General features: G+C 47.9%; 1 protein-coding gene across 2 annotated transcripts; it reads left to right on the forward strand.

Annotated features, from left to right (window-relative positions):
• The first annotated feature begins 6,715 nt into the window (after positions 1-6,715).
• Positions 6,716-21,726, forward strand: LOC120400106 (protein FAM71C-like). 2 transcript variants are annotated; one of them, XR_005595540.1, is made up of 8 exons: positions 6,716-6,916; positions 9,222-9,379; positions 10,983-11,161; positions 12,629-12,893; positions 13,197-13,465; positions 15,519-15,589; positions 18,089-18,261; positions 20,831-21,725. XR_005595540.1 is itself a non-coding variant. In XM_039528482.1 (7 exons), exons 2-7 carry the CDS (start codon positions 9,236-9,238, stop codon positions 20,836-20,838), a joined length of 936 nt encoding a protein of 311 aa, XP_039384416.1. In that variant the 5' UTR covers positions 6,716-6,916; positions 9,222-9,235; the 3' UTR covers positions 20,839-21,726. The 2 variants fall into 2 exon arrangements, 1 of the variants encoding a protein (XP_039384416.1); XM_039528482.1 differs by lacking the exon at positions 18,089-18,261 and having other exon boundaries at positions 20,831-21,726.
• The last annotated feature ends 255 nt before the right edge of the window (positions 21,727-21,981 follow it).

The following is a 21,981-nucleotide window of genomic DNA, read 5'->3' on the forward strand; positions in this document are numbered from 1 at the left end:
CCCTTAGCCGTTTCTTTTCCAAGCTGAAAAGTCCCAGTCTTATTAATTTCTCCTCATAAGGAAGCCGTTCCATACCCCTAATCATTTTTGTTGCCCTATTCTGAACCCTTTTCAATTCCAACATATCTTTTTTGGGATGGGGCAACCACATCTGCAAACAGTATTCAAGATGTGGGCGTACCGTGGATTTATATAGAGGCAACATGATATTTTCTGTCCTATTTTCTATCCCTTTCTTAATGATTCCCAGCATTCTGTTCGCTTTTTTGACTGCCGCTGCACATTGTGTGGATGTTTTCAGAGAACTAGCCATAATGACTCCAAGATTCATAGACTCATAGACTTTAAGGTCAGAAGGGACCATTATGATCATCTAGTCTGACCCCCTGCACAATGCAGGCCACAGAATCCCACCCATCCACTTCTATAACAAACCCCTAGCCTATGTCTGAATTATCGAAGTCCCCAAATTGTGGTTTGAAGACCTCAAGCTGCAGAGAATCCTCCAGAAAGTGACCCGTGCCCCATGCTGCAGAGAAAGGCGAAAAACCTCCAGGGCCTCTGCCAGTCTGCCCTGGAGGAAAATTCCTTCCCGACCCCAAATATGGCGATCAGTTAAACCCTGAGCATGTGGGCAAGACTCACCAGCCAGCACCCAGGAAAGAATTCTCTGTAGTAACTCAGATCCCAACCCATCTAACATCCCATCACAGACCACTGGGCCTATTTACCTGCTAATAATCAAAGATCAATTGCCAAATTAATTGCCAAAATTAGGCTATCCCATCATACCATCCCCTCCATAAATTTATCAAGCTTAGTCTTAAAGCCAGATATTGATCTCTTTCTTGAGTGGTAACAGCTAATTTAGACCCCATCATTTTATATGTATCGTTGGGATTATGCTTTCCAATGTGCATTACTTTGCATGTATCAACATTAAATTGTATCCAGATCAGGAAAAAGAGAGGGAGGTGCACCAGGACACAATGGGGATTCTCAGGCAGCAAACACAAATACTGCAGACTCTAGGCTGACCTACATGTCCAACAATCATGGACTCCCTACCCTTTGCAATTCTGGAGAACTCCACGATGGTAGCTCCCTACACCCCTCCAACAATCCAGCTGGCACCATGGGTCACACATCCCTACCACTGCATGCTGGGGGACAGTAAGAACAACCACAGCTTCACATACACTGACCTATGAGAGGCATGGTTGGTGTATGTGTAGCCAAACTGGATTGTATTTCTGCACTGTAATGGACAGAGCTGTTTTCTGCCTTTCTATATTTAACGTTCCATTTGATTAATTTATGTTTGCATTGTATTGTCCTCTTGTACATTTTTTCCACTGCTTCTGTCAGCCAATAAAATTCCATTTTTTAAAAATATATCTTCACTAGCTCACGGCACATACTGCAGAATGCATAGTAGGACTCAAAGCACCCAGTACTTTAAGTATGCAGCACCACAGTACTTGTACATTCAAGAAACCACCCATTCATGTGTAACGTACAGCAAGCACTGCTTAACTCATTGTTTCAGTGAAAGTGTGTCAGCAAAACAGGATAATTCCTAGGTTCATTATAAGACACGGGGTTATACGCATAAACATACACCAAGCACTACAACATTTCTAACAAACCGTTAGGGCCAGAGCACGGTCAGGCACAGCACATTACTGTAGCTGATTGTCAAAATGGTCTTTCAAAGTCAAAGTGCAACCCCTTGTTCAACCATTTACTCTTTCAAGAGACAGACTGAGAGCCATCAATATACACAACACAATGATCCAGGCAGGGGAATGGGATTTTTACCATTGTGTTTGAGGAACCTGAGATGTCAAAGCAAGTTCCCCTAGGCCCGTTCCTAGTCTCTGTTCAGGCGCAAGTTATAGATGCCACGGCCCTGTTCAATCAGGGTAGGGAGTGACCTTGTCCCCGCTGACCTTTACTCTCTCAGTAAAACAGCTGCTAACATCCACAGCTACACGTGAGCTATTGCCGAGTGCAGGAGGGCTGACGCATTTACCTGCAGCAGTCACAGCACAGGAAGTATAGAGCTCATTGCTTTGTTAAGTGCCTAGAATATGAAAGATACTAGCTAATAAAACCATATTCTAGTCGAACAGTAATAATGGTCTTGACTTACAGGATTTCTTGTCAGTTAATGGCCCACAGCAATCAGCTCTCTTCCCAGGGGATTCATTTCCCTGGAAATGTTGCATACTTGCATCCTTGTTTTTTCCTGAAGGAGAAGGAATGCTGGTCATGTGATTAAAGACCCAGATCCCAGCTCTACTGCCAAGAATTTCCTTAGCGACTTTGGGAAAGTCACCACCTCTGTGACTTAGCTTCCCCATCTGTAAAATACGGATCATATCTCTCTGCTTCACTGGGATATTGTTGCTACAAGCCAAGAGGTTCACCAGCTGCAGAAACAAGGGGAATACTAGTGTTTCTCTCCCCATCCTCTTCTCATGCTGAGCTGCTCCTTAGCTTCCTTACCAGCCCTCAATAATCCCTGCAGCTCTCTCAACAAAAGCCTGTTCCCCCAAGTTCTCAGTGCATATGATCGGTCCATAGGAATAGGGCTTCTGGAATGAGAGTTTGGAAGCACCCATGCCCTCCTAAAGCTCACAGAGATTGTGGGACCCTGGCAAGTTTCATTAGCTTTGCCAAGCAAGTGATACAACTGTCTGAGAACAGCTCTATTCCTATGGTCCCCAACCTTTTTGCAGCCAGTAGCACATTCATGTTTTCAGAAGAGTGTGGCGGGCATCAACAATTTTTCAAGGCTTATTTTGTATTTGTACATTAAATAATATGAAAAACATTTAATATTCTCCCCACTCTGGGTTGAAATACTACGTACGTTGTCTCTTATTTGAACCACTCATTTTGGAGCAAAATGTTAAAAAAAATAATAAATTGCAAAGCACAAGAAAACAGCAGTATCAGTGCAGGAAGAATACTCACACACAGGGCCGGCTCCAGGCACCAGTGGAGCAAGCAGGTGCCTGTGTCAGCACATGCTACGGGGCAGCATTCTGTCCATTCTGCAGAGGCGGAGCGTTTTTTGTTGTTGGTGGTTTTTTTGGCGGCAGTTCTGGACAGTGCAGAGAGACGCCTGAGAGAAGCTGCGCAGCCTGCAACCCTGGAGTACTCTGTCCTCAGCAGGCGGGGGGCCCTGCCATCTCTCCTCTGCTGGGCACTAGGCGGGCGCCACGCCTGCCAGGGACAGAGAACACCGGCGCCTGCAGCCCTGGAGTTCTCTGTGCCCGGCAGGCAGGGAGCCGCGGCTTCTCTTCTTGAAGCCAGAGAGAAGCTGCAGCCCCACGCCTGCCGGGGACAGAGAGCACCAGCACCCGCAGCCCTGGAGTTCTCTGTCCTTGGCAGGCAGGGGGCCACGGCTTCTCTCTGGTTAAGCCGCGGCCCCGCGCCTGCCAGAGACAGAGAGCACTGGCGCCCGCAGCCCTGGAGTTCTCTATCCCCGGCAACCGCAGGGCCGCGGCCTCTTTCCCCTGCTGAGCACTAGGCGGGCGCACATAAATGCCCCGGCGGGCACCATGGCGCCCACAGGCGCCATGTTGGGGACCATTGCCCTATGGTCAGCAGAAAATGGGCTCCCCTCCTAGAGGCCATAGGAGATGTGCATTAGTGTGGCTTTCACACTGCCAACTTCGGGAAGCTAGGAGAAATGGAGGGGAAGTCCCCAACCCGAAAACTTCCATCATTCACCAGTACCACGTCATGTCTGTTTTAAAAACTAAGGAAACGTCTACACCAACAAAGTGTTGTTAAAATGAAGTTAAGGCTGCAGGCACATATCAGTGGTTGGAGAGCTTATTACTTTCCTTGAATGTAGGCGTTAAAACACTCTCAAGCATTAGATACCCAGGAAATGCAGAGATAAAGTTATACAGTAACTCTTCCCTTAACGTCGTAGTTATGTTCCTGAAAAATGCGACTAAGTGAAACGATGTTAAGCAAATCCAATTTCCCCATAAGAATTAATGTAAATGAGGGGTTTAGGTTCCAGGGAAATTTTTTTCACCAGATAAAAGACTAATATATATCTATATATATCTATATATCTATATATAGATAGATAGATATCAGTCTTATCTGGTGAAAAAAAATTCCCTGGAACCTAAACCCCTCATTTACACACACACACACACACAGTATAAGTTTTACACAAACAATTTAATACTGTACACAGCTATGATGATTGTGAAGCTTGGTTGAGGTGGTGGAGTCAGAGGGTGGGATATTTCCCAGGGAATGCCTTAGTGCTCAATGATGAACTAGCACTCAGCTGAGCCCTCAAGGGTTAACCCATTGTTGTTAACGTAGCCTCACACTCTACGAGGCAGAACAAATGGAGGGAGGGGAGACAGCATGGAAGACAGAGACATACTGTGTGTGTGTGTGTGTGTGTGTGTGTGTGTGTGTGTGTGTGTGTGTGTGTGTGTGTGTGTGTGTGTGTGTGTGTGTGTGTGTGTGTGTGAGAGAGAGAGAGAGATGCGCACTGCCCCTTTAAGTACGCTGACCCCACTCTAAGTACACTGCCTTTTTAAGTAAATCAGCAAGTTGAGACAGCAGCTGCTGCTAGCAAGCTCCCTCTGTCCTGAGCCCTGTTGTGTCCCCACCTGCTCTATGGAGATGGGGTAAGCGGGGAGCAGGGGCAGGGGGGGACACCTTGACATTAGCCCCCCTATTCCCCACCACCACCGCACAGCAAGCAGGAGCAGCTCCAAGGCAGAGGGCAGGAGCAGCACATGGCACTGGGGGGAGGGACAACTGAACTGCTGGCAGTTGATAGCCTGCTAGGCAGCTGCTGCACAGGGAACTTAGGGGAGCGGGAAGCAGATTCGGGGGCTGCTAGTCCACCCCGATTCCAAGCCCCCACCAGCCAGCTGCAACGGGCTGCTCTTTCTGCAAGCAGTGGACAAAGCAGGCGGCTGCCAAACAACGTTATAAGGGAGCATTGCACGACTTTAAACGAGCATGTTCCCTAATTGATCAGCAATGTAACAACGAAACAACATTAACCAGGACAACTTTAAGTGAGGCGTTACTATACCCAGCTCGCCTTAGCCCTGCAGATGTATCAGTGCCCTTAAATAAAATAAGAGCTGCTATTGTTCCTCAACCATCCATAATACCAATAGAGTATCTTATACTGGAAGACCTGACAAATTTTGTGAGAACAGTGCCAGACAAATTCACAACAAAATGATTAGAAGTAATAGTATACCTTGCCCAGGAAAACAGTACAATAGAAATACTGAAATCAAGCTGCTTTGATACAGACATGGTATTCCTATTCTGCTAGGATAGTCAAGAAGGATACACACAGAGGATAACAACTGAATTACATCTCTCTTCCATCTTTAGCTTTCCTTTCTTTCTATTCCCCTGAGATACTTCCCCAACCAGGAAACATTCTGCTTTCTCCTCCCCCTAAAGAAGTTAATATGAATGCTATAGCATGTCAAGGTTGTCTTTAAATAATTGGGGGAGGGGATGCTATAACTATATATGGTCAATATACAATATGTTGCTTAGTATTGGTAATTCTGTAATAAGATATGTACTTAGGTGCGTCAAGACAATGTAAAGGCAGCAAAGAGTCCTGTGGCACCTTATAGACTAAAAGACGTTTTGGAGCATGAGCTTTCCGACGAAGTGGGTATTCACTCACGAAAGCTCATGCTCCAATACGTCTGTTAGTCTATAAGGTGCCACAGGACACCTTGCTGCTTTTACAGATCCAGACTAACACGGCTACTCCTCTGATACAAGACAATGTAAATGACCCAAATTATCTTTTGGTTATCCTCCTGGGTCTTCCAGTCGGAAAGGGTCACACAAAAGGAAATGAAGACTTAATCTCTCATCGACTATTGGTAGCTTCTCCCTGGAAAAAGAAAAATAGCCCAACCATGGAGGATAGTTAAAAAATATATAGGAGGTTGTGATTATGGAAGAATTCACACACCAATTACGTACTTGGCAAAATAGACAGAGGACAGATAGATACTAAGATATTTTAATTACCTTTTATTCAGTACTCAGACAAAGTACAGTCACCTGCAAAAACCCCAGCACACCTGTCCAATTATTTTTAATATTTACATTTGATAGACATACCTTATCTGTTAAATGTGTATATAAAGATTTTCACTCAATTTAATAAAATCACTAGAAACATATGTGTTGTAATGATGCTCACTCTGTAATATGGTAGCACCCTGTTAAATAGAAAGATCCAGTGACTATATTCCTGTATCACGTCTCTAAACAAAAGATAACCATTGTAATGGATTGTTTTGTTTCTGATATTTGCATGGCAAGGATTTGTAAACATGTTAAAAACTTCCCAAATAAATAGTTTTTAAAAATTAAATAAATGAAATCTCCCTCCCCTCCAAAGAAAAATCTAGAACACTATTTTCATTTTCAATCATATAACAGCTGGGTAGCTTTGTGGCTTTCTTTATCATCAGACACATACAAGGTTTTTACAAAACCCCATTGCCTTCAGCATGCTATCATTCTCCACTCTTCTTTAAGGGGCTTGAGCCTGCAGAAGAGGGCAGGAGGGGGTCATAACAGAGGGCAGACCCTCTGGAAAGGCTTTATTCGGCCACAGGATGAACACAGATAGCCTCCGATGACATCATAATGTAGGCATCATGTCTATGGTTACAGGGAGCTGGCATCAAGCCTGTTTCCCAGCTGGCTTAGGATGTGTTTCTGAGGATACCATCCAGACATTATTCACCTACCAAATGTAGGACAGGGTGCTTGGAAAAAAAGAGTGTCTTGCCAATAGGGAGGGAATCCTAAAGAAGGGATTTCCAGAGAAGGTCTCTGAGAATCAGCTTGTACCTGTAGCCTCCAGGTAAGTGACACACCTGTAAGCCTCAGCATTAAATCAAATGACTCAGCTCTACTTATCTTCTCCACCCCATCCCATTGTATTGTTACACCATACTCTATGTTTGTTGTAACATGATAATTTTGCCTACAGTAACAAAGGCATCAGAGTTCTCCCTGATCAAATTGTCCCACATTCTGCTAGATAATTCAACACAAAGGGATGAAATTTTCCGTGCACCTTCTCCTGCCTGCCAAGGTATGTCTATGCTGCATTGTGAACCTGGGTCTGCAGGACCCAGGCTTGTGGACTCAGTGTTTCCAAGCCCACACTTGAGCATCCACACTGCTTTGTAAACCTGGACTTCCATTTGCTGGACCCAGGTCTCACAGCTGTGCGAACGCCTCTGTACTACACTGCGCAAACCTTCTGACTCAGGTCTGAGGCTTGAGCTGCGTCCACACTGCAAAATGAGAGGGCTTGGATCCAAGTCAGAACAGGATTCAGGCTCTGACCCATCCCTCTAGTGGTGTCCTAGCACCTGGGTACTGAGTGCTTGCTGACCTGAATCAGACCGATTTGCTTGTGGACGGAAGGAAGGTTTGGGCTCAAACCTGAGTCAGAGCCCAGGCTTAATGTGCAGTGTAGACAGACCCCCGGAGGAATGCCTGCTCTCTTCTCAGCTCCCTCTGTTTATCCAGCAGGAGCCAGGCCTTTTTGATTATCTAGTCTTTTCACTCTGTGCTCTTCTATAAAGCTCCTGCCACCTAGAAGAGCTTACCTGTATTTCTCCACCTGACTCGCTCCAGTTTCAAATCTCATCTTCAAGCCTTAGGCCAGATTCTCCTGTTCATTGTGGGGAGGGATAGCTCAGTGGTTTGAGCATTGGCCTGCTAAACCCAGGGTTGTGAGCTCAATCCTTGAGGCAGGGATTGGTCCTGCTTTGAAGAGGGGGTTGGACTAGATGACCTCTTAAGGTCCCTTCCAACCCTAATAGTCTACAATTATGGCAAAACTGCCTTAAAGCTGGTACATCCAGCTACCAGAAAAGATCACTGGAGTGCAGAGGAATCCTCTGGTGCCATCCAGATGCTGTACAGTTTCATAGATTCTAGGACCAGAAGGGACCTCAAGAGGTCATCGAGTCCAGTCCCCTGCCTTCATGGCAGGACCAAATACTGTCTAGACCATCCCTGATAGACATTTATCTAACCTATTCTTAAATATCTCCAGAGATGGAGATTCCACAACCTCCCTAGGCAGTTTATTCCAATGTTTAACCACCCTGACAGTTAGGAACTTTTTCCTAATGTCCTAGATCCCTTTCTGCCATATTCCTTCCTAGACAGTCTCTTCCCATTCTGTCTGTGTGAAACTGATTGTTCCTTCCTAAGTGGAACACTTTGCATTTGTCTTTGTTAAACTTCATCCTGTTTACCTCAGACCATTTCTCCAATTTGTCCAGATCATTTTGAATTATGACCCTGCCCTCCAAAGCAGTTGCAATCCCTCCCAGTTTGGTATCATCTGCAAACTTAATAAGCGAACTTTCTATGCCAATATCCAAGTCGTTGATGAAGATATTGAACAGAGCTGGTCCCAAAACAGACCCCTGTGGAACCCCACTTGTTATACCTTTCCAGTAAGATTGGGAACCATTAATAACTACTCTCTTTCATGCTGACCATGTTGCAAAATCCTTTACAGAGATGGATAATATGAGACAGCTGTTTCTCCGATACCACCCCTCTCCTAACCCGCCAAGCTGGCGGAACGTCTGGGGAAAGAGGGGCATTTCTATACCCCTGCAAGCCTCAGCAGCAAGAACAGTTCCTCAGGACAATTGTCAGACAATTCAGTTTACAGCAAGAAGATCAGGGGCCACAAAATGGCCTTTTCACTCCCCCTGCACCCTGGGTGTTCTGTTCCATAGAGCTTAGCCAGACTGGAAGACCTGGGCTCAGATCTTTTCTCCCTTCCCTAGACACACACACACCCCTATCCCCCTTTGTGATTAGCAGGGCCCTATGTAAATCACAACTTTTTGTTTAGAAAATTCATGATAGTGTTCCCAGTAAGTGTAAAATGGGGCCCTCACGTGACTGTGAGAGAATACCATGTATGAGTTAGAAAGTTTGATTCTTTGCATGGGTGTTTGCACATGCATATTTGCTCGTGTGCATGCTTGTCTGTCTGGGGGCGTGGTATGTAGCTAGTGTCAGAACCTGCCACAAAGTGAGCTAGAAAAGCCCTTGGACCCCCTGCCTTCTCTCATCATGGCCTCTGGGTTTCTGCTACCAGTCTTGAAGCTGCAGGGTTTTATTTGCAGACATTGCAGTGTGGATGAACTCCACTATCAGTGAGTCAGAAAGTGAGGTCTCTTCCATGGCCTGGATCCCCTACAGGGAAGACCTTCAAAGATACCTGCGTGAAGGGGAATATCCTCCCTTTCGGTCTGTTGCAATGTTTGAAAGCAACTTTATCCAGGTAACTGGGGACTGGACATTGAAGTGGGAGGGTTAGATCACAGACCTGGGAGCCCTGCGTACTTAGTTCCAGCACCTGGCTTTACCACTGACTTTGAGACCTTGGTAGGGTGGCCAGATGTCCCGATTTTATAGGGACAGACCCAATATTCAGGGCTTTGTCTTATATAGGCTCCTAATACCCCCATACTCCCGTCCTGATTTTTCACACTGGATGTCTGGACACCCTAGACCAGGGGTGGCCAATCTGAGCCTGAGAAGGAGCCAGAATTTACCCATGTACATTGCCAAAGAGCCACAATAATACATCAGTAGCTCCCCAATCAGCTCCCTCCTCCCACCCCGCTCCCAGCGCTTCCCGCTCACTGGCAGCCTCATGGATCAGCATCTCCCCCTCCCTCCCGACACCTCCCAATCAGCTGTTTCCTGGCTTGCAGGAGACTGTGGGAAGAGGGAGTGGGGGGGAATGATGGCATGGCAGGCTGAGGGGAGGGAGCAGGAAGGGGTGGAGTGGAGGCAGGGCCTGTGGCAGAGCCAGGGGCTGAGCTGTGAGCACACCCCCCCCCCCCCCCCGCACATTGGAAAGTTGGCGCCTGTAGCTCCAGCCCTGGAGTCGGTGCCTATACAAGGAGCCGCATATTAACTGCTGAAGAGCCGCACGTGGTTCCAGAGTCACAGGTTGACCACCCCTGCCCTCGACCTTGGGTACATCATACCACCAATCTGCAAAATGGGGATGGGGCAGAAAGGGGATATTACCATCATGCCTGTTCAAGAGGCACAGAGATTTAACAGCTATTGGAACCAGAGATGAGCAGAAGCATCTCCCTGGCAGTTTTAGGCATCTCTCCCGCAGCTGTAATTCACGCTGGGCGGCCCTGTCCCTGTGTAGTGGTGGGGGCCCGGGTCACACGTAGGGGCTGATGAGCCTGCTACAGTGCGAACTAGCTGAGTTGGGTCTTTTGGCCCAGGCAGTACAGCTCATATGTTAAGACCCTGAGTTCCCAGATTTGATCCCTACTGCAGACGACCCACACAGGTCTGCAGCGTTACAGAGGGAGGGAGTGGCCAGGTGGAATAGTGCAAGGAGGTTCATTCCCATGCACCCATGCCCCCTCCTGGATCACACTAGAAGCTCAGATCTTATCAGTCTTCTGCTAAAGCAGAATATGTCCCCTGCTAGTCCACGTGAAAGGCCTCAGACACTCTCCTTCTGCTCCCGTGAATGGGAAGGGAAGATACCCTAAAGGTTAATATAAATGCTGAAGAGTTTGTCTACTGCCCCCAATCCCAGAGCTGAAAGAGCTCCCTGGGTGCAAATCCCTTTCGCAACATGCTGGTATTTATACTGGTGCCGTACACAGGGCCGCCAATGAGGGCTCCACCACACCACACCCTGTACAGACATGCCGGAGAATGACAGCTCCTGTCACAAAGAGCTCACAGTCTAGGTTATGATGAGAAGCAGCAAGTGGGCGAAGCAAACAAATCAGATGGAGGTTTGAGGGGGAAGTAGCAGTGAAGTGAGCAAGTTATTGGACAGTATCCACTCCCCCTGCATTGCAATGTGGCTATTGCCATATCATCTCAGCCTTTTTGCACAGATTACTAGGAGGGGCAAGAACGTGGACATCCATAATCATCCGACCGAGGCCACCATCGGCATCATCTCCACCGACAACAAACTGCCACTGCCCAACATAATGCTCATCGCCCGCCCAGTGCCCATGCAGAACGGCCAGGTCCCCTCAGGGTGCCGCACCGAGCAGCTGGTGCTCACCAGGTGAGTTCACGAAGGTCCTGCCCTTTTGCACGCTGGCTTTGGGAGGTAGGGGTGATGATCTCTACTCACTCTCCTGTAGCCTCCTGGGGTGGGAGGTTTGATTCCCAGAGCGAGTAGACAGGCACACACTAGCTCAGCTCAAGCTAGCGCCCTAAAAATAGCAGGGTGGACGTTGCAGCACACGTCCAGCAGCTGGAGTTAGCCTCCCGAGTCCAAGCCTGCCTGAGGCCCTGGGCCTGAGCTGCTGCCTGCACTACAACAGCCACACGGCTCTGGCTAGTGCGCGAGCTTCAGCTGAGCTAGCTCCGTTTTGTCTACCCGCACTGGGAATCCCATCTCTCAGCTGCAATGCGGACATACTCATAAAGGAAAGGGAGAGAACAGCGTTATACCCTGGACTAAAGGCTGCAGATTAGTCTCACCACAGGGCTTTCACCCAGATGAGTACGTCCACACTGCAGCTAGAGGGTGTCCGCCCAAGCTAGAAAATACACGTGTGCTAACATTGATTGAGCTAGCACACCAAAAATAGCAAGGTAGCTGGAATGGTGCAGGTAACGGCAATGAGCTAGCCACCCAAGTATAATTCTGTCCAGAAGCTTAAGTACTTAGGTGGCTAGCCTGTGCCGCTGCAGCTACACTTATTTTCATTGTGCTACCCTCGACCAAAGCTAGCATATGTATGTCTACCCAAGCTGGGAGTGGTCTGCTGTTCAGCCTTCAGATGGGATAACTCAGCTGAACTCTTCCCCAGCTCTAGGGATTGGCCAGATGGAAGGCCAAGATTACTCTGTTTCTGCTCAGACACAGCAGGGATCTAACCTAGGCGTCCTGGCCAGCATCCTCGTCTCTTTATAAAATTGAGGTGCACAGAACAGCTGCTACACTAGCCTGGGTGGTCCCAGCACCAGACTCCCTGCTGCGCAAAGTGCTTTGGCGTGATTTAACTCCCTGTCCATTGCCCAGTGTACCGGATACCCTGAGACGCACATTTCCAAAGTAGGATTGATCCCCTATAGTTATCCCAGCTTCTTTTTTTAGAGTCTCCCAGGGCTATATTGCCTGTCTGAGACTGGAGCATCTCCCTAGGGAATAGAGTTCTAGGATTCCTCTCACCTATAAGCAGAAGCTGCAAAAAGCTAGGCTATCCCTAGGGAAGATGATACACCCCCCACGCTAAGCTTTCTCTGGCTGTTTGGAGCTGCTGCTGTTTAAAGCTCTGGCAAAAAGCTTGTTCCCAGAATTAAGGGCGAAAGGCCCAGCTTGTTCCCAACAGATACTGGTGGATGCTGGGCTGAGAAATGGCTCCTGGAGTCTTTTCCTAAGCCAAAAGCACAGGCCCAGCATACTCCCCATGCATTTCCACTCAGGCTCTTCCCTCTGCAGTCTGAGTTCCTCCACACAGGGGTGGGTGCAGGCGCTCAGCGAAGAGGCACCCTCTGGCCTCACACTGGGGTTTCCTTGTAGGCTCCTGCCCTTGAAGTTTGTGCGCATCTCCGTTCACGATCCCGACAGGCAGCGCATCAAGCTCAAGCTGATCAATGGGCGCTCCTACTACCTGCAGCTTTATGCCTCCCCGGGGGAGCAGGAGCTTCTCTTTGATCGCTGGCTGTCACTCATCTACCTGCTGCATCACCCCCCGGACTGGTACCTGCGCCCGAGTTCCTGCATGCCCAGAGACAACCTCAGTGTGCAGATCCTAGCGAGCGAGGAGGAAGAGGAGGTGGTGGTGGTGAGTCCACAGTGGGCACAAGCCTTACCTTCAGCATATGCAAATACAACCTGCCTGCAGTGTCCATCCCAGCATCCCCAGTGGCCTCCCATGATCATCCCCTCCCATATGGCTTCTCCACTGTCTCTCTCGCACTAAAATCTATAGTGCTGTAGCCTCTTCATTATCTCTGGCCCCTCATACGCTGCACCGCTGCAGCTCTTTCTCCCCTCACCATCACACCATAAACTTTAGTCTCCTGCTGCAGGTGTCTTGCTGTAGGGTTGCAGTCTCTGATTTGCTACTGTACTTAACTCCCTAAAGCCAGGAAGCCAGAACAAGGCTCAGGAGGATGCAGATCCAGAAGAGAAGGGACAGGAGCAGGTGGACAATGCTGCAAGTCCTCTTGGTGAGAGCAGCAGCAGAGTGAGTCTCGCCCAAGGGCCAAGCACAGAGACCAAGCCGGAGCTCAGCTCGGAGTCCAATGAGCACGAGAGCCTCACAGAGTCAGACGTGGTGAGGCATGAAGGGGATCTGGGAGAAAGGGCCAACAGCAGCTCACTGCACTCCAGCACGGCAGTAGATCAGGCCAGGTATGTAGGTGGCAAAGGGGCATAGTGGTTCTGACTCGGGGGCCTCGCATGCACCATTCTCAGAGGATGGCACATGGCACAGACCTGAGATGCTGGGGATCACTTAATTCAGAATTGACTGGTACAGGAAATCACTACTAAGAACCTTTCCTAGTGTTGTAAACTTACAGACATTGAATGAGACACAGTTCTTCCCCTGAAAAGCTTCCAACTTAAGCCAGCAAAGAAAAGAAATGGGACAACAGGTGAGGGTACAAGCAGGGCTGGCTCTAGAGTTTTTGCCGCCCCAAGCAGCGTGCCGAATTGCCGCCGCGGGTGGCGGGGACAGTCCATGTGCCCTTAGGGCGGCAGGTGCGTTTCCGCGGTGGAGGCAATTCGGTGTCAGCTTCTATGCTTAGCTGAAGCCACCGCGGACAGCTAAACATAGAAGCTGCCGACGAATTGCCGCCACCGTGGAAATGCGCCTGCTGCCCTCAAGGCACACGGACTGCCCCCCACCCCGGCCCGCGGCGGCAATTCGGCAGGCTGCTTGGGGGCAAAACAACAGGGACTGCTGCCCCTTGCAGAATGCCGCCCCAAGCACCAGCTTGGAATGCTGGTGCCTGGAGCCGGCCCTGGGTACAAGGAGAAGGGAAGAGTGGGTTTTGAGGAAGGATCTGAAGGACAGAGGATGCTTAGCCAAAAGGGAGTGGGAATGTTTCAAGCTAAGGAGGAAATATGAATGAAGGTAAGAAAAGCAATAAGAATGTAAGGTGCAGGGAAGGTGGCGGGAGATTATGTAAAATTGTGAAGGGTTTGCTCAGATCAACCTGAAGCAATGCATGCTGGGACCTGTAGTCTCCATGGGCCACAACTCTGAAGATCTGAGTGGCTACAGTCTGCTTACTTTCATCTCAATTGGCTGCAGCCCTCAGGCTCCTGACAAATCAAACTGCAGACCTTGACTGGGCAAAGCTTAGGCAGCCCCAAATGAACCTGGCATGCCCATTGGTCAAGGCAAATGTGGGATCCAGACTTGCCTACACAACTAAAGCTAGTTTTGTCCTTGTCCCACAAATGGATCCTGACTGTGCCAGTAAGAGCTGCGGCATCCAGGGACATATCCAACTCCAGGAGAGGCCACAAAACACTTCCCCTGGAGTTCATGCAGCTTTCAGTTCCATAGAACATAAAAACGGCCATACTGGGTCAGAACACTTCACTTGCCAGAGTTTAAGCGCCTTTCTATTTTCCTCAATAGGATTTAACTTCCACTTTTTAAAAGATGCTTTTTTGCCTCTAACTGCTTCTTTTACTTGGTTGTATCCCTGAGACAGGTTCTGCTGTGGGGAAGGAATCAGTTCACAGACACCCCAGCTGAGCTAGCCACACCCCTTTCCTGGGTAGCATAAGCCATCTCAATGGACGTGAGCTCGCAGTATCTTTGCTCTGTGGATGGAAGCTCGCAGTATCTTTACTCTGCTGCAGCCTCTGCTCCTGGTGGCACTTTCTGCCATTGGGGTCTTGCTCCGGAGTCTGGACTGGTGGTGCAGACCATGAAATGAACGGGACCCAAAGTGATAAATGCTGACATTTGGGGATAAAATAGCAACTCTTCTTTCACTCCGCTGAAGTGCACAGGGGCTGGGAAAGACTTCCAGAGGGAAGGATAGGGTGACCAGATGTCACGATTTTATAGGGACAGTCCCAATATTTGGAGCTTTTTCTTATATGGGCTCCTATTACCCCCATCCCGATTTTTCACACTTGCTGTCTGGTCACCCTAGGGAAGGAGCATCTGGATTGTATCTTGGCTGTATTTATTAGGGTCCCATCAACACAGGGTCCTGTTCACAGCTCTGCCAGTCCCAAGTAGACCTGGGCCCTATCTCCCAAAAAGTGTGATACAGGAGTGACAGGAGTTCACAGTGTAGCGAGGGGGTGGATATCCTTGTCGCACTGTTGCTGCTGATCACATCTGCACCAGGATGTCCAGGTGAGTGTGACAGTACAGAGCCTACTGGTAAGTATTTTTGATTGAGTGTCTGTGTTAATCTGGGCTCTTTGCTTCCAGGGAAAATACAGCTGTGTCTGTCCTGTCAGACACAACAGCTAAGGATTCAAACACATCGTCACAGGCTTCAGGTATGAAACAGATCCTGTTACATTTTTACATATTCATCCCCTTTAACTACTGCAACAGTTCCCCCCCTGCAGCATCTCCGGCTAGAAGAGGTCAAGACTGAAGAAGCTAGGCACTCCCCAACAATTAACACCCTGCACCACCCCCTGCCACACCCTCCAGCTGGGGTCCCCCCACTGCCAGCGCTCCTGCACTCATCCCCTGCAAGGAGACACTAGAATTGAATCCCCTATAGGTGATGCTCCTTCGCTATTCCTGACAGTGAGATTCCTTTTATTTCAGGCTGCAGGGCTTGAGGCCAACTCATGTAATGGTTTCTTACAATAGCTGTTAACTACTTATGCTAAACAATCCGCTCCATCTTGTACTTAGCTGTGACACCCTGGGTACAGCTACACTGCAGCAAGAGACCTGCAGACAGCCACAGCTGGCTCAGGGGTAGAGATGTTTGGGCTCAAGTAGGAGCCTGGGCTCCAAAACCCCGTGAGGGGAAAGGGTCTCAGAGGCTGGGCTCCAGCCTGAGTGTCTACAATGCAATTTCTAGCCCTGCAGATCAAGGCAACAAAATGGCAAATGAAATTTAATGTGGATAAATGTAAAGTAATGCACATTGGAAAAAATAACCCCAACTATACATACAACATGATGGGGGCTAATTTAGCTACAACGAGTCAGGAAAAAGATCTTGGCGTCATCGTGGATAGTTCTCTGAAGACGTCCACACAGTGTGCAGAGGCGGTCAAAAAAGCAAACAGGATGTTAGGAATCATTAAAAAGGGGATAGAGAATAAGACTGAGAATATATTATTGCCCTTATATAAATCCATGGTACGCCCACATCTCGAATACTGTGTACAGATGTGGTCTCCTCACCTCAAAAAAGATATTCTAGCACTAGAAAAGGTTCAGAAAAGGACAACTAAAATGATTAGGGGTTTAGAGAGGGTCCCATACGAGGAAAGATTAAAGAGGCTAGGACTCTTCAGTTTGGAAAAGAGAAGACTAAGGGGGGACATGATAGAGGTATATAAAATCATGAGTGATGTTGAGAAAGTGGATAAGGAAAAGTTATTTACTTATTCCCATAATACAAGAACTAGGGGTCACCAAATGAAATTAATAGGCAGCAGGTTTAAAACAAATAAAAGGAAGTTCTTCTTCACGCAGCGCACAGTCAACTTGTGGAACTCCTTACCTGAGGAGGTTGTGAAGGCTAGGACTAGAACAGTGTTTAAAAGAGAACTGGATAAATTCATGGTGGCTAAGTCCATAAATGGCTATTAGCCAGGATGGGTAAGAATGGTGTCCCTAGCCTCTGTTTGCCAGAGGATGGAGATGGATGGCAGGAGAGAGATCACTTGATCATTGCCTGTTAGGTTCACTCCCTCTGGGGCACCTGGCATTGGCCACTGTCGGTAGACAGATACTGGGCTAGATGGACCTTTGGTCTGACCCGGTACGGCCTTTCTTATGTTCTTATGTGTAGCTCAAAAGCTTGTCTCCCTCACCAACTGAAGTTGGTCCAATAAACGGTATCACCTCACCCCCCCTTGTCTCTCTAATAAGCCTTACAAGTGTGTATTCAAGCAAGGACACTTGTCCTGCTCTACATCGTGGGCCTGGTTGCGTTGGAGTGCACCAAGCATGGTTCAGACAGCATGGACCATGCTAGAGACCATGCTGTGTGTTGTACAAAAACTTCCCCTCTTTGTACTAGTAATAAACTCTTAACAATTCCTGCCAACCGATGAATGAGTCAGTCCATCTCCCTCCTCCCACTCTGTCTTGTTGTGTTCAGCTGTCTGGCGAGACCTTCTGTAGGTGGATTTAGACTAAATCGAGCTCACAGGCACCAACATTCTTTCCAAAACCCACCAGCCCCACCCCCTACCCAAGATTTTTCCCCAAATACACTTCCTCTTCTCCCTTCACCCAACTCCGATACACTTCTGGGTCTCCCTGCTTCTAGCCTCCTGGCAGAAACTGAATTTCTGTCTCATTCTCTGTCCAGGCCCCCCACTTCTCAAAGATCCCACCTTTGATTATCTTTGGGGCAGTCTGTCCGTATGCCTTTGAAGGAGTCCAGGTGGCCACCTGTGAGCTCCTGTGGGTGGCTGGATCAGTGATGTTCTCTCCCCTTCCCTGGAGAGTCATGGTCCCGTATCCATCTGTCTGGTTTCCATTGCCAATGGGTCTCTCCCTTGCCCCTTTCCCTGCTGTATTGCCAAGCCCAAGCATTTAAAAATCATGAGTCAGACCCAAAAAAGTCATGAACATTTTAAAACAAGTCATTTACCCCCTCATTTACCGTCTCATTTAAGCCTTAGGGGGTGCACTTGAGTCACATTTTCAAGCTTTTCTATGCAATTGTGAAACTTTTTTTAACAAAAGCCTGAGATTCTTACCTCACACCCCCCCAGGAGCTGGGGCTTTGGGAAACACACCAGATATCCCAAGAAAGAGTTGGCAGCACTGTCATCACCCTCTTTGTTTGGTTGCAGTGAAGGGGAGATGCAGCAGCCTTAAGATTGTGACGCTCTTTAGTGCCATTTCCAAAACACTTCTGAGAAAGGGGAGTGAGGAAGAGAAGACTGAAGCTGACCATGGATGATGGAGAAACTGAGACCCATCAGCACAGAGGAAAGAACAGAGACCCTAGTCCTGGGAGGAGAAGGTAACTTACAGGGGAAGGCTTCTGCCAAAGCCATTCATTGCCACTAGAAATGGGGCATTGCCAGCAATCTTCCCTAGTCCCCATCCAGACCCTGAGGGCCTCAATCCCATATGCACCCACCACCACCTTCAAGGCATACATCACAGCTCCCAGCTTGCTGAAAAGCACTAGATAAGATGAAATCAGAACTTGTGAGCACAGCTCCTTAAGGCAAAGGAGTCATGCCTGAACAGTCTGTGGCCATCTCAGAGTAACCCACCCACACCCTGGGTGTGGTGTCCTGTCCCATCTAGTGGCACCAAGGCCACTTAGAAAGAGATTAACGAGTCTGCTCTACAGCCTTAGCTAACAGTCATATCGCTTTTAGCTCATGCAATAGAGGCTCATGCACTAAGTTCCAGAGGTCCCAGGTTCGATCCCGCCCACTGATGACCAGAGTCTGTCGGTGTTACATGCACACACTCCCCCACACTGCCAGCGCTGTGTGGGACGATCTGGGCTCTCTCCATGGCTGTGTAGAGTACTAAGGGCTGGCTAGCATGTGTCATTCTCTGAGCCTGAAATCAGAGTGAACGGCGCTGGACACAGCAATATCCCTCCACTGCAGGAATCACTGGGAGAGATTCTATCGCCTGTGCTATGCAGAAGGTCAGACAAGATAATCATAATGCTCTCTTCTGGCCTTAAAGTCTATGAATCGATTAGCCACAACATCCTAACAACTGAAATGGGACAAAATAAGGTTAAACACAGTGTTCGATATACGATGAGCTACATCAGATCAGATGAGGTGTCCCTTAGGTACCCTGTCTCTACTAGGGATCAGGACCAATACCTTGTAGGAAGGCAAAATCCTCAGAAGATCCATTTGAGGAAGTGAGATATTCCCTCCTGAGCCTAGCAGGCTATGGGGCCCTGAATCATGAGATTTAATTTCCCTCATCTTAGCAGATATAACTATAAACAGCCTCACAGGAGCTATGAGACTCCTGTCTGAGCCCCTGTGCAGGAATCATGCTGACCTCTATCACTTTTGTTCCTCCCTGGGACTTGCACCTCCAAATTTGTTTTGTTTGAACAAGTTCAAAAATCTCAAAGAAAGCTCAGTGAGAGCTGCCGGGTTGTGTGTTGAAACCCAGTGAGTCATCTCTCTCATAGTTTTGGTGAAAACCCATAAATCAAGCCCAATTCATTCATAACTCTGCCTAGGGTCAATACTGAACTGGCTTTATGGATTCATAGACTCTATGGCCAGAAAGGACCATTACGATTCAGGTTATTTTCATCACAGTTATTTTTAGTAAAAGTCAGGGACACGTCATGGGCAATAAACAAAAATTCACGGAAGCCCGTGACCTTTCCCTGACTTTTACTAAAAGTAACTATGATAAAATGGGGCTGAGCCGAGCCCTGCTGCGGAGTAGGTCGGGGGTCCAGCACCTGCTACTGCCCGTGGTGCCGGGGAGCTGTGGGAGCCCCTCCTGGCTGACAGCTCCAGCCCTGCTGCCCCTGGGCTGAAGCAGAAAATGTCACAGAGGTCACGGAAGTCACAGATTCCATGACTTCCATGGTATAATCTTAGCCTTAAGTATGATTAAGTAGTCTGACCTCTTGCTTAACACAGTCAAGAGAACCTCACCCTGTAATTTTTGCACCAAGCCCATGACTTCTGGTTGAGCTAGAGTGTATCTTTTTTAAAAGGCATCCAGACTTAATTTAAAAACTGCAAATGATGGAGAACCCACCACATCCCTGGGTAAATTGCGCCAATGGTTTGGATTTGAACCTCAAGTCTACAGCTCTGACTATTACCCAGACTCCTTAGAGCTGGCCACCGTATTTGACTCCGTCTTTCTGAGGCTGTGACTTCCATAAGGCAAATCAACCTGTGTGAAGGACTCCCTCTTGTTTTTAAGTTTACCTCCTTCTAACTGAGCATGCAAAATTGACCATCTCCTCTTATGTTACTGTCCCTTGCAGTTACATTATGGGCAAGTGTATACAACAGGAACTGATTGGTTTTACCAGACCTGTCATAATCAGAACTGCCCGACTAAAGTCTCCTCTGATAGGTCACCTTTTCCAGTCTAAGGAATCATTTCCTGCCATTTGTTCTCATATGCAAGGTCCCATCAGGGCTTCTCCCTCCATCTAGCTATCTTCACTGCCCTTATCTGGGCCTTTTCCATGTCCACCACAGCTGAGACTCAGCCTGCACACAATGCTCCGCACAAGGGTACCCAATATTTACAGAACATAACATAAGAACCGCTGTACCGGGTTAGACCAAAGGTCCAACCAGCCCAGTATCCTGTCTACTGACAGTGGCCAATGCCAGGTGCCCCAGAAGGAGTGAACCTAACAGGCAATGATCAAGTGATCTCTCTCCTGCCATCCATCTCCACCCTCTGACAAACAGAGGCTAGGGACACCCTTACCCATCCTGGCTAATAGCCATTAATGGACTTAACCTTCATGAATTTAGCTAGTTCTCATTTGACAGGTCCTCATTGAGATTTGTTATCCTGCCACACTTTCTGATCCTCTTTCTCTTCTGGTTTGTTTGCAGGGAAGTAGAAGGGCAGTGCCCAGCTGGAATGATCCAAAACTGCTTCCATATAAGAATGAAGGGAAAGAAACAGAAGAGAAATGGATGGAGAATGGGAAGAAAAGTTTACCACCTAAAAGACTTATCCAGTCCTTCCTTCTCATGCATTTTAACCCTTTAAAATTAAACATTCTTCTAAACATCAGTCAGCAACACCGTGCTGGAAAAGCCAGCATCCAGGCTAGAGAGAAGGCTGCTCTGGGACATTTACAATTTATATTTACAAGACAATTACAGCCATCAGCAAGAGGGTCAGAAGGGACACATTTTAAATACTGTAGCCTCTGTCTAGATTTTTGTTGTATTATCTTTCACAGTTTTCTATTGTGTGCTATGCTCCTGATGGTCAACTCTCACAGAGTTGGTCATAATGGGGAACAAATAAGGAATTCTGGTTTAATCCCAAGAAGCAGTTACTATCTGCATGTACTGGAGCCGAATGCATCAGATAAGGGGCTCTATAAGCTATTTTTACCACCCCACAAGTAAAGAAAACAGTTCCCGCTCTGCAGAATTTACAATCGAACATTAGATATGACACAATGAGTAGAGCAACAAAGAGTAAGGAGGAACAAGCAATCATACAGCAATAACGTCCATCTCAGTTATGGCACATTCACACAGATTCATAGATTAAGATCAGAAGGATCCATTATGGTCAAATCAACATGTTCAACAGCCTAAGGGTTACTGGAAAGGGTTTAGTTATTTTAAACATAACCCACTGGAGCCAAGAGCTTAACACCTCCAAGGTACTGAGGGATAAAAGGCTAAATCCCAGTTTATCAGCCACAAGAGAAAGAAAGAAAAAAGTGACGCATACCGCCAAGCTGGGGTTCTTCACTGCAGGGCAGGCTGCTGCTCTTTCCTTTGCCTGGTCCAGAATGACTCTTCTCTGGTAACTCTTATTTTATAGCCTAGAGAGGGTTCCCAGCCTGCCCTACTCTGGCATAGGCAGGATAGATTTTTAGGAGGGATTTGAAATGGTTTGGTGAACCAGGCCTCCCTTTCCTCATGGATAGCCCCTTTGGGCAGCTGCATCAGAGCCTTTTGGTCTGGTCTGGTCTGGTCTGGTCAGCTGGAGCTGTGGGCTGCAGGTCTGCTCACCTTCA

The sequence above is a fragment of the Mauremys reevesii genome, linkage group 3 (assembly GCF_016161935.1).
Source record: "Mauremys reevesii isolate NIE-2019 linkage group 3, ASM1616193v1, whole genome shotgun sequence".
In the NCBI taxonomy this organism is placed as follows: Eukaryota; Metazoa; Chordata; order Testudines; family Geoemydidae; genus Mauremys; species Mauremys reevesii.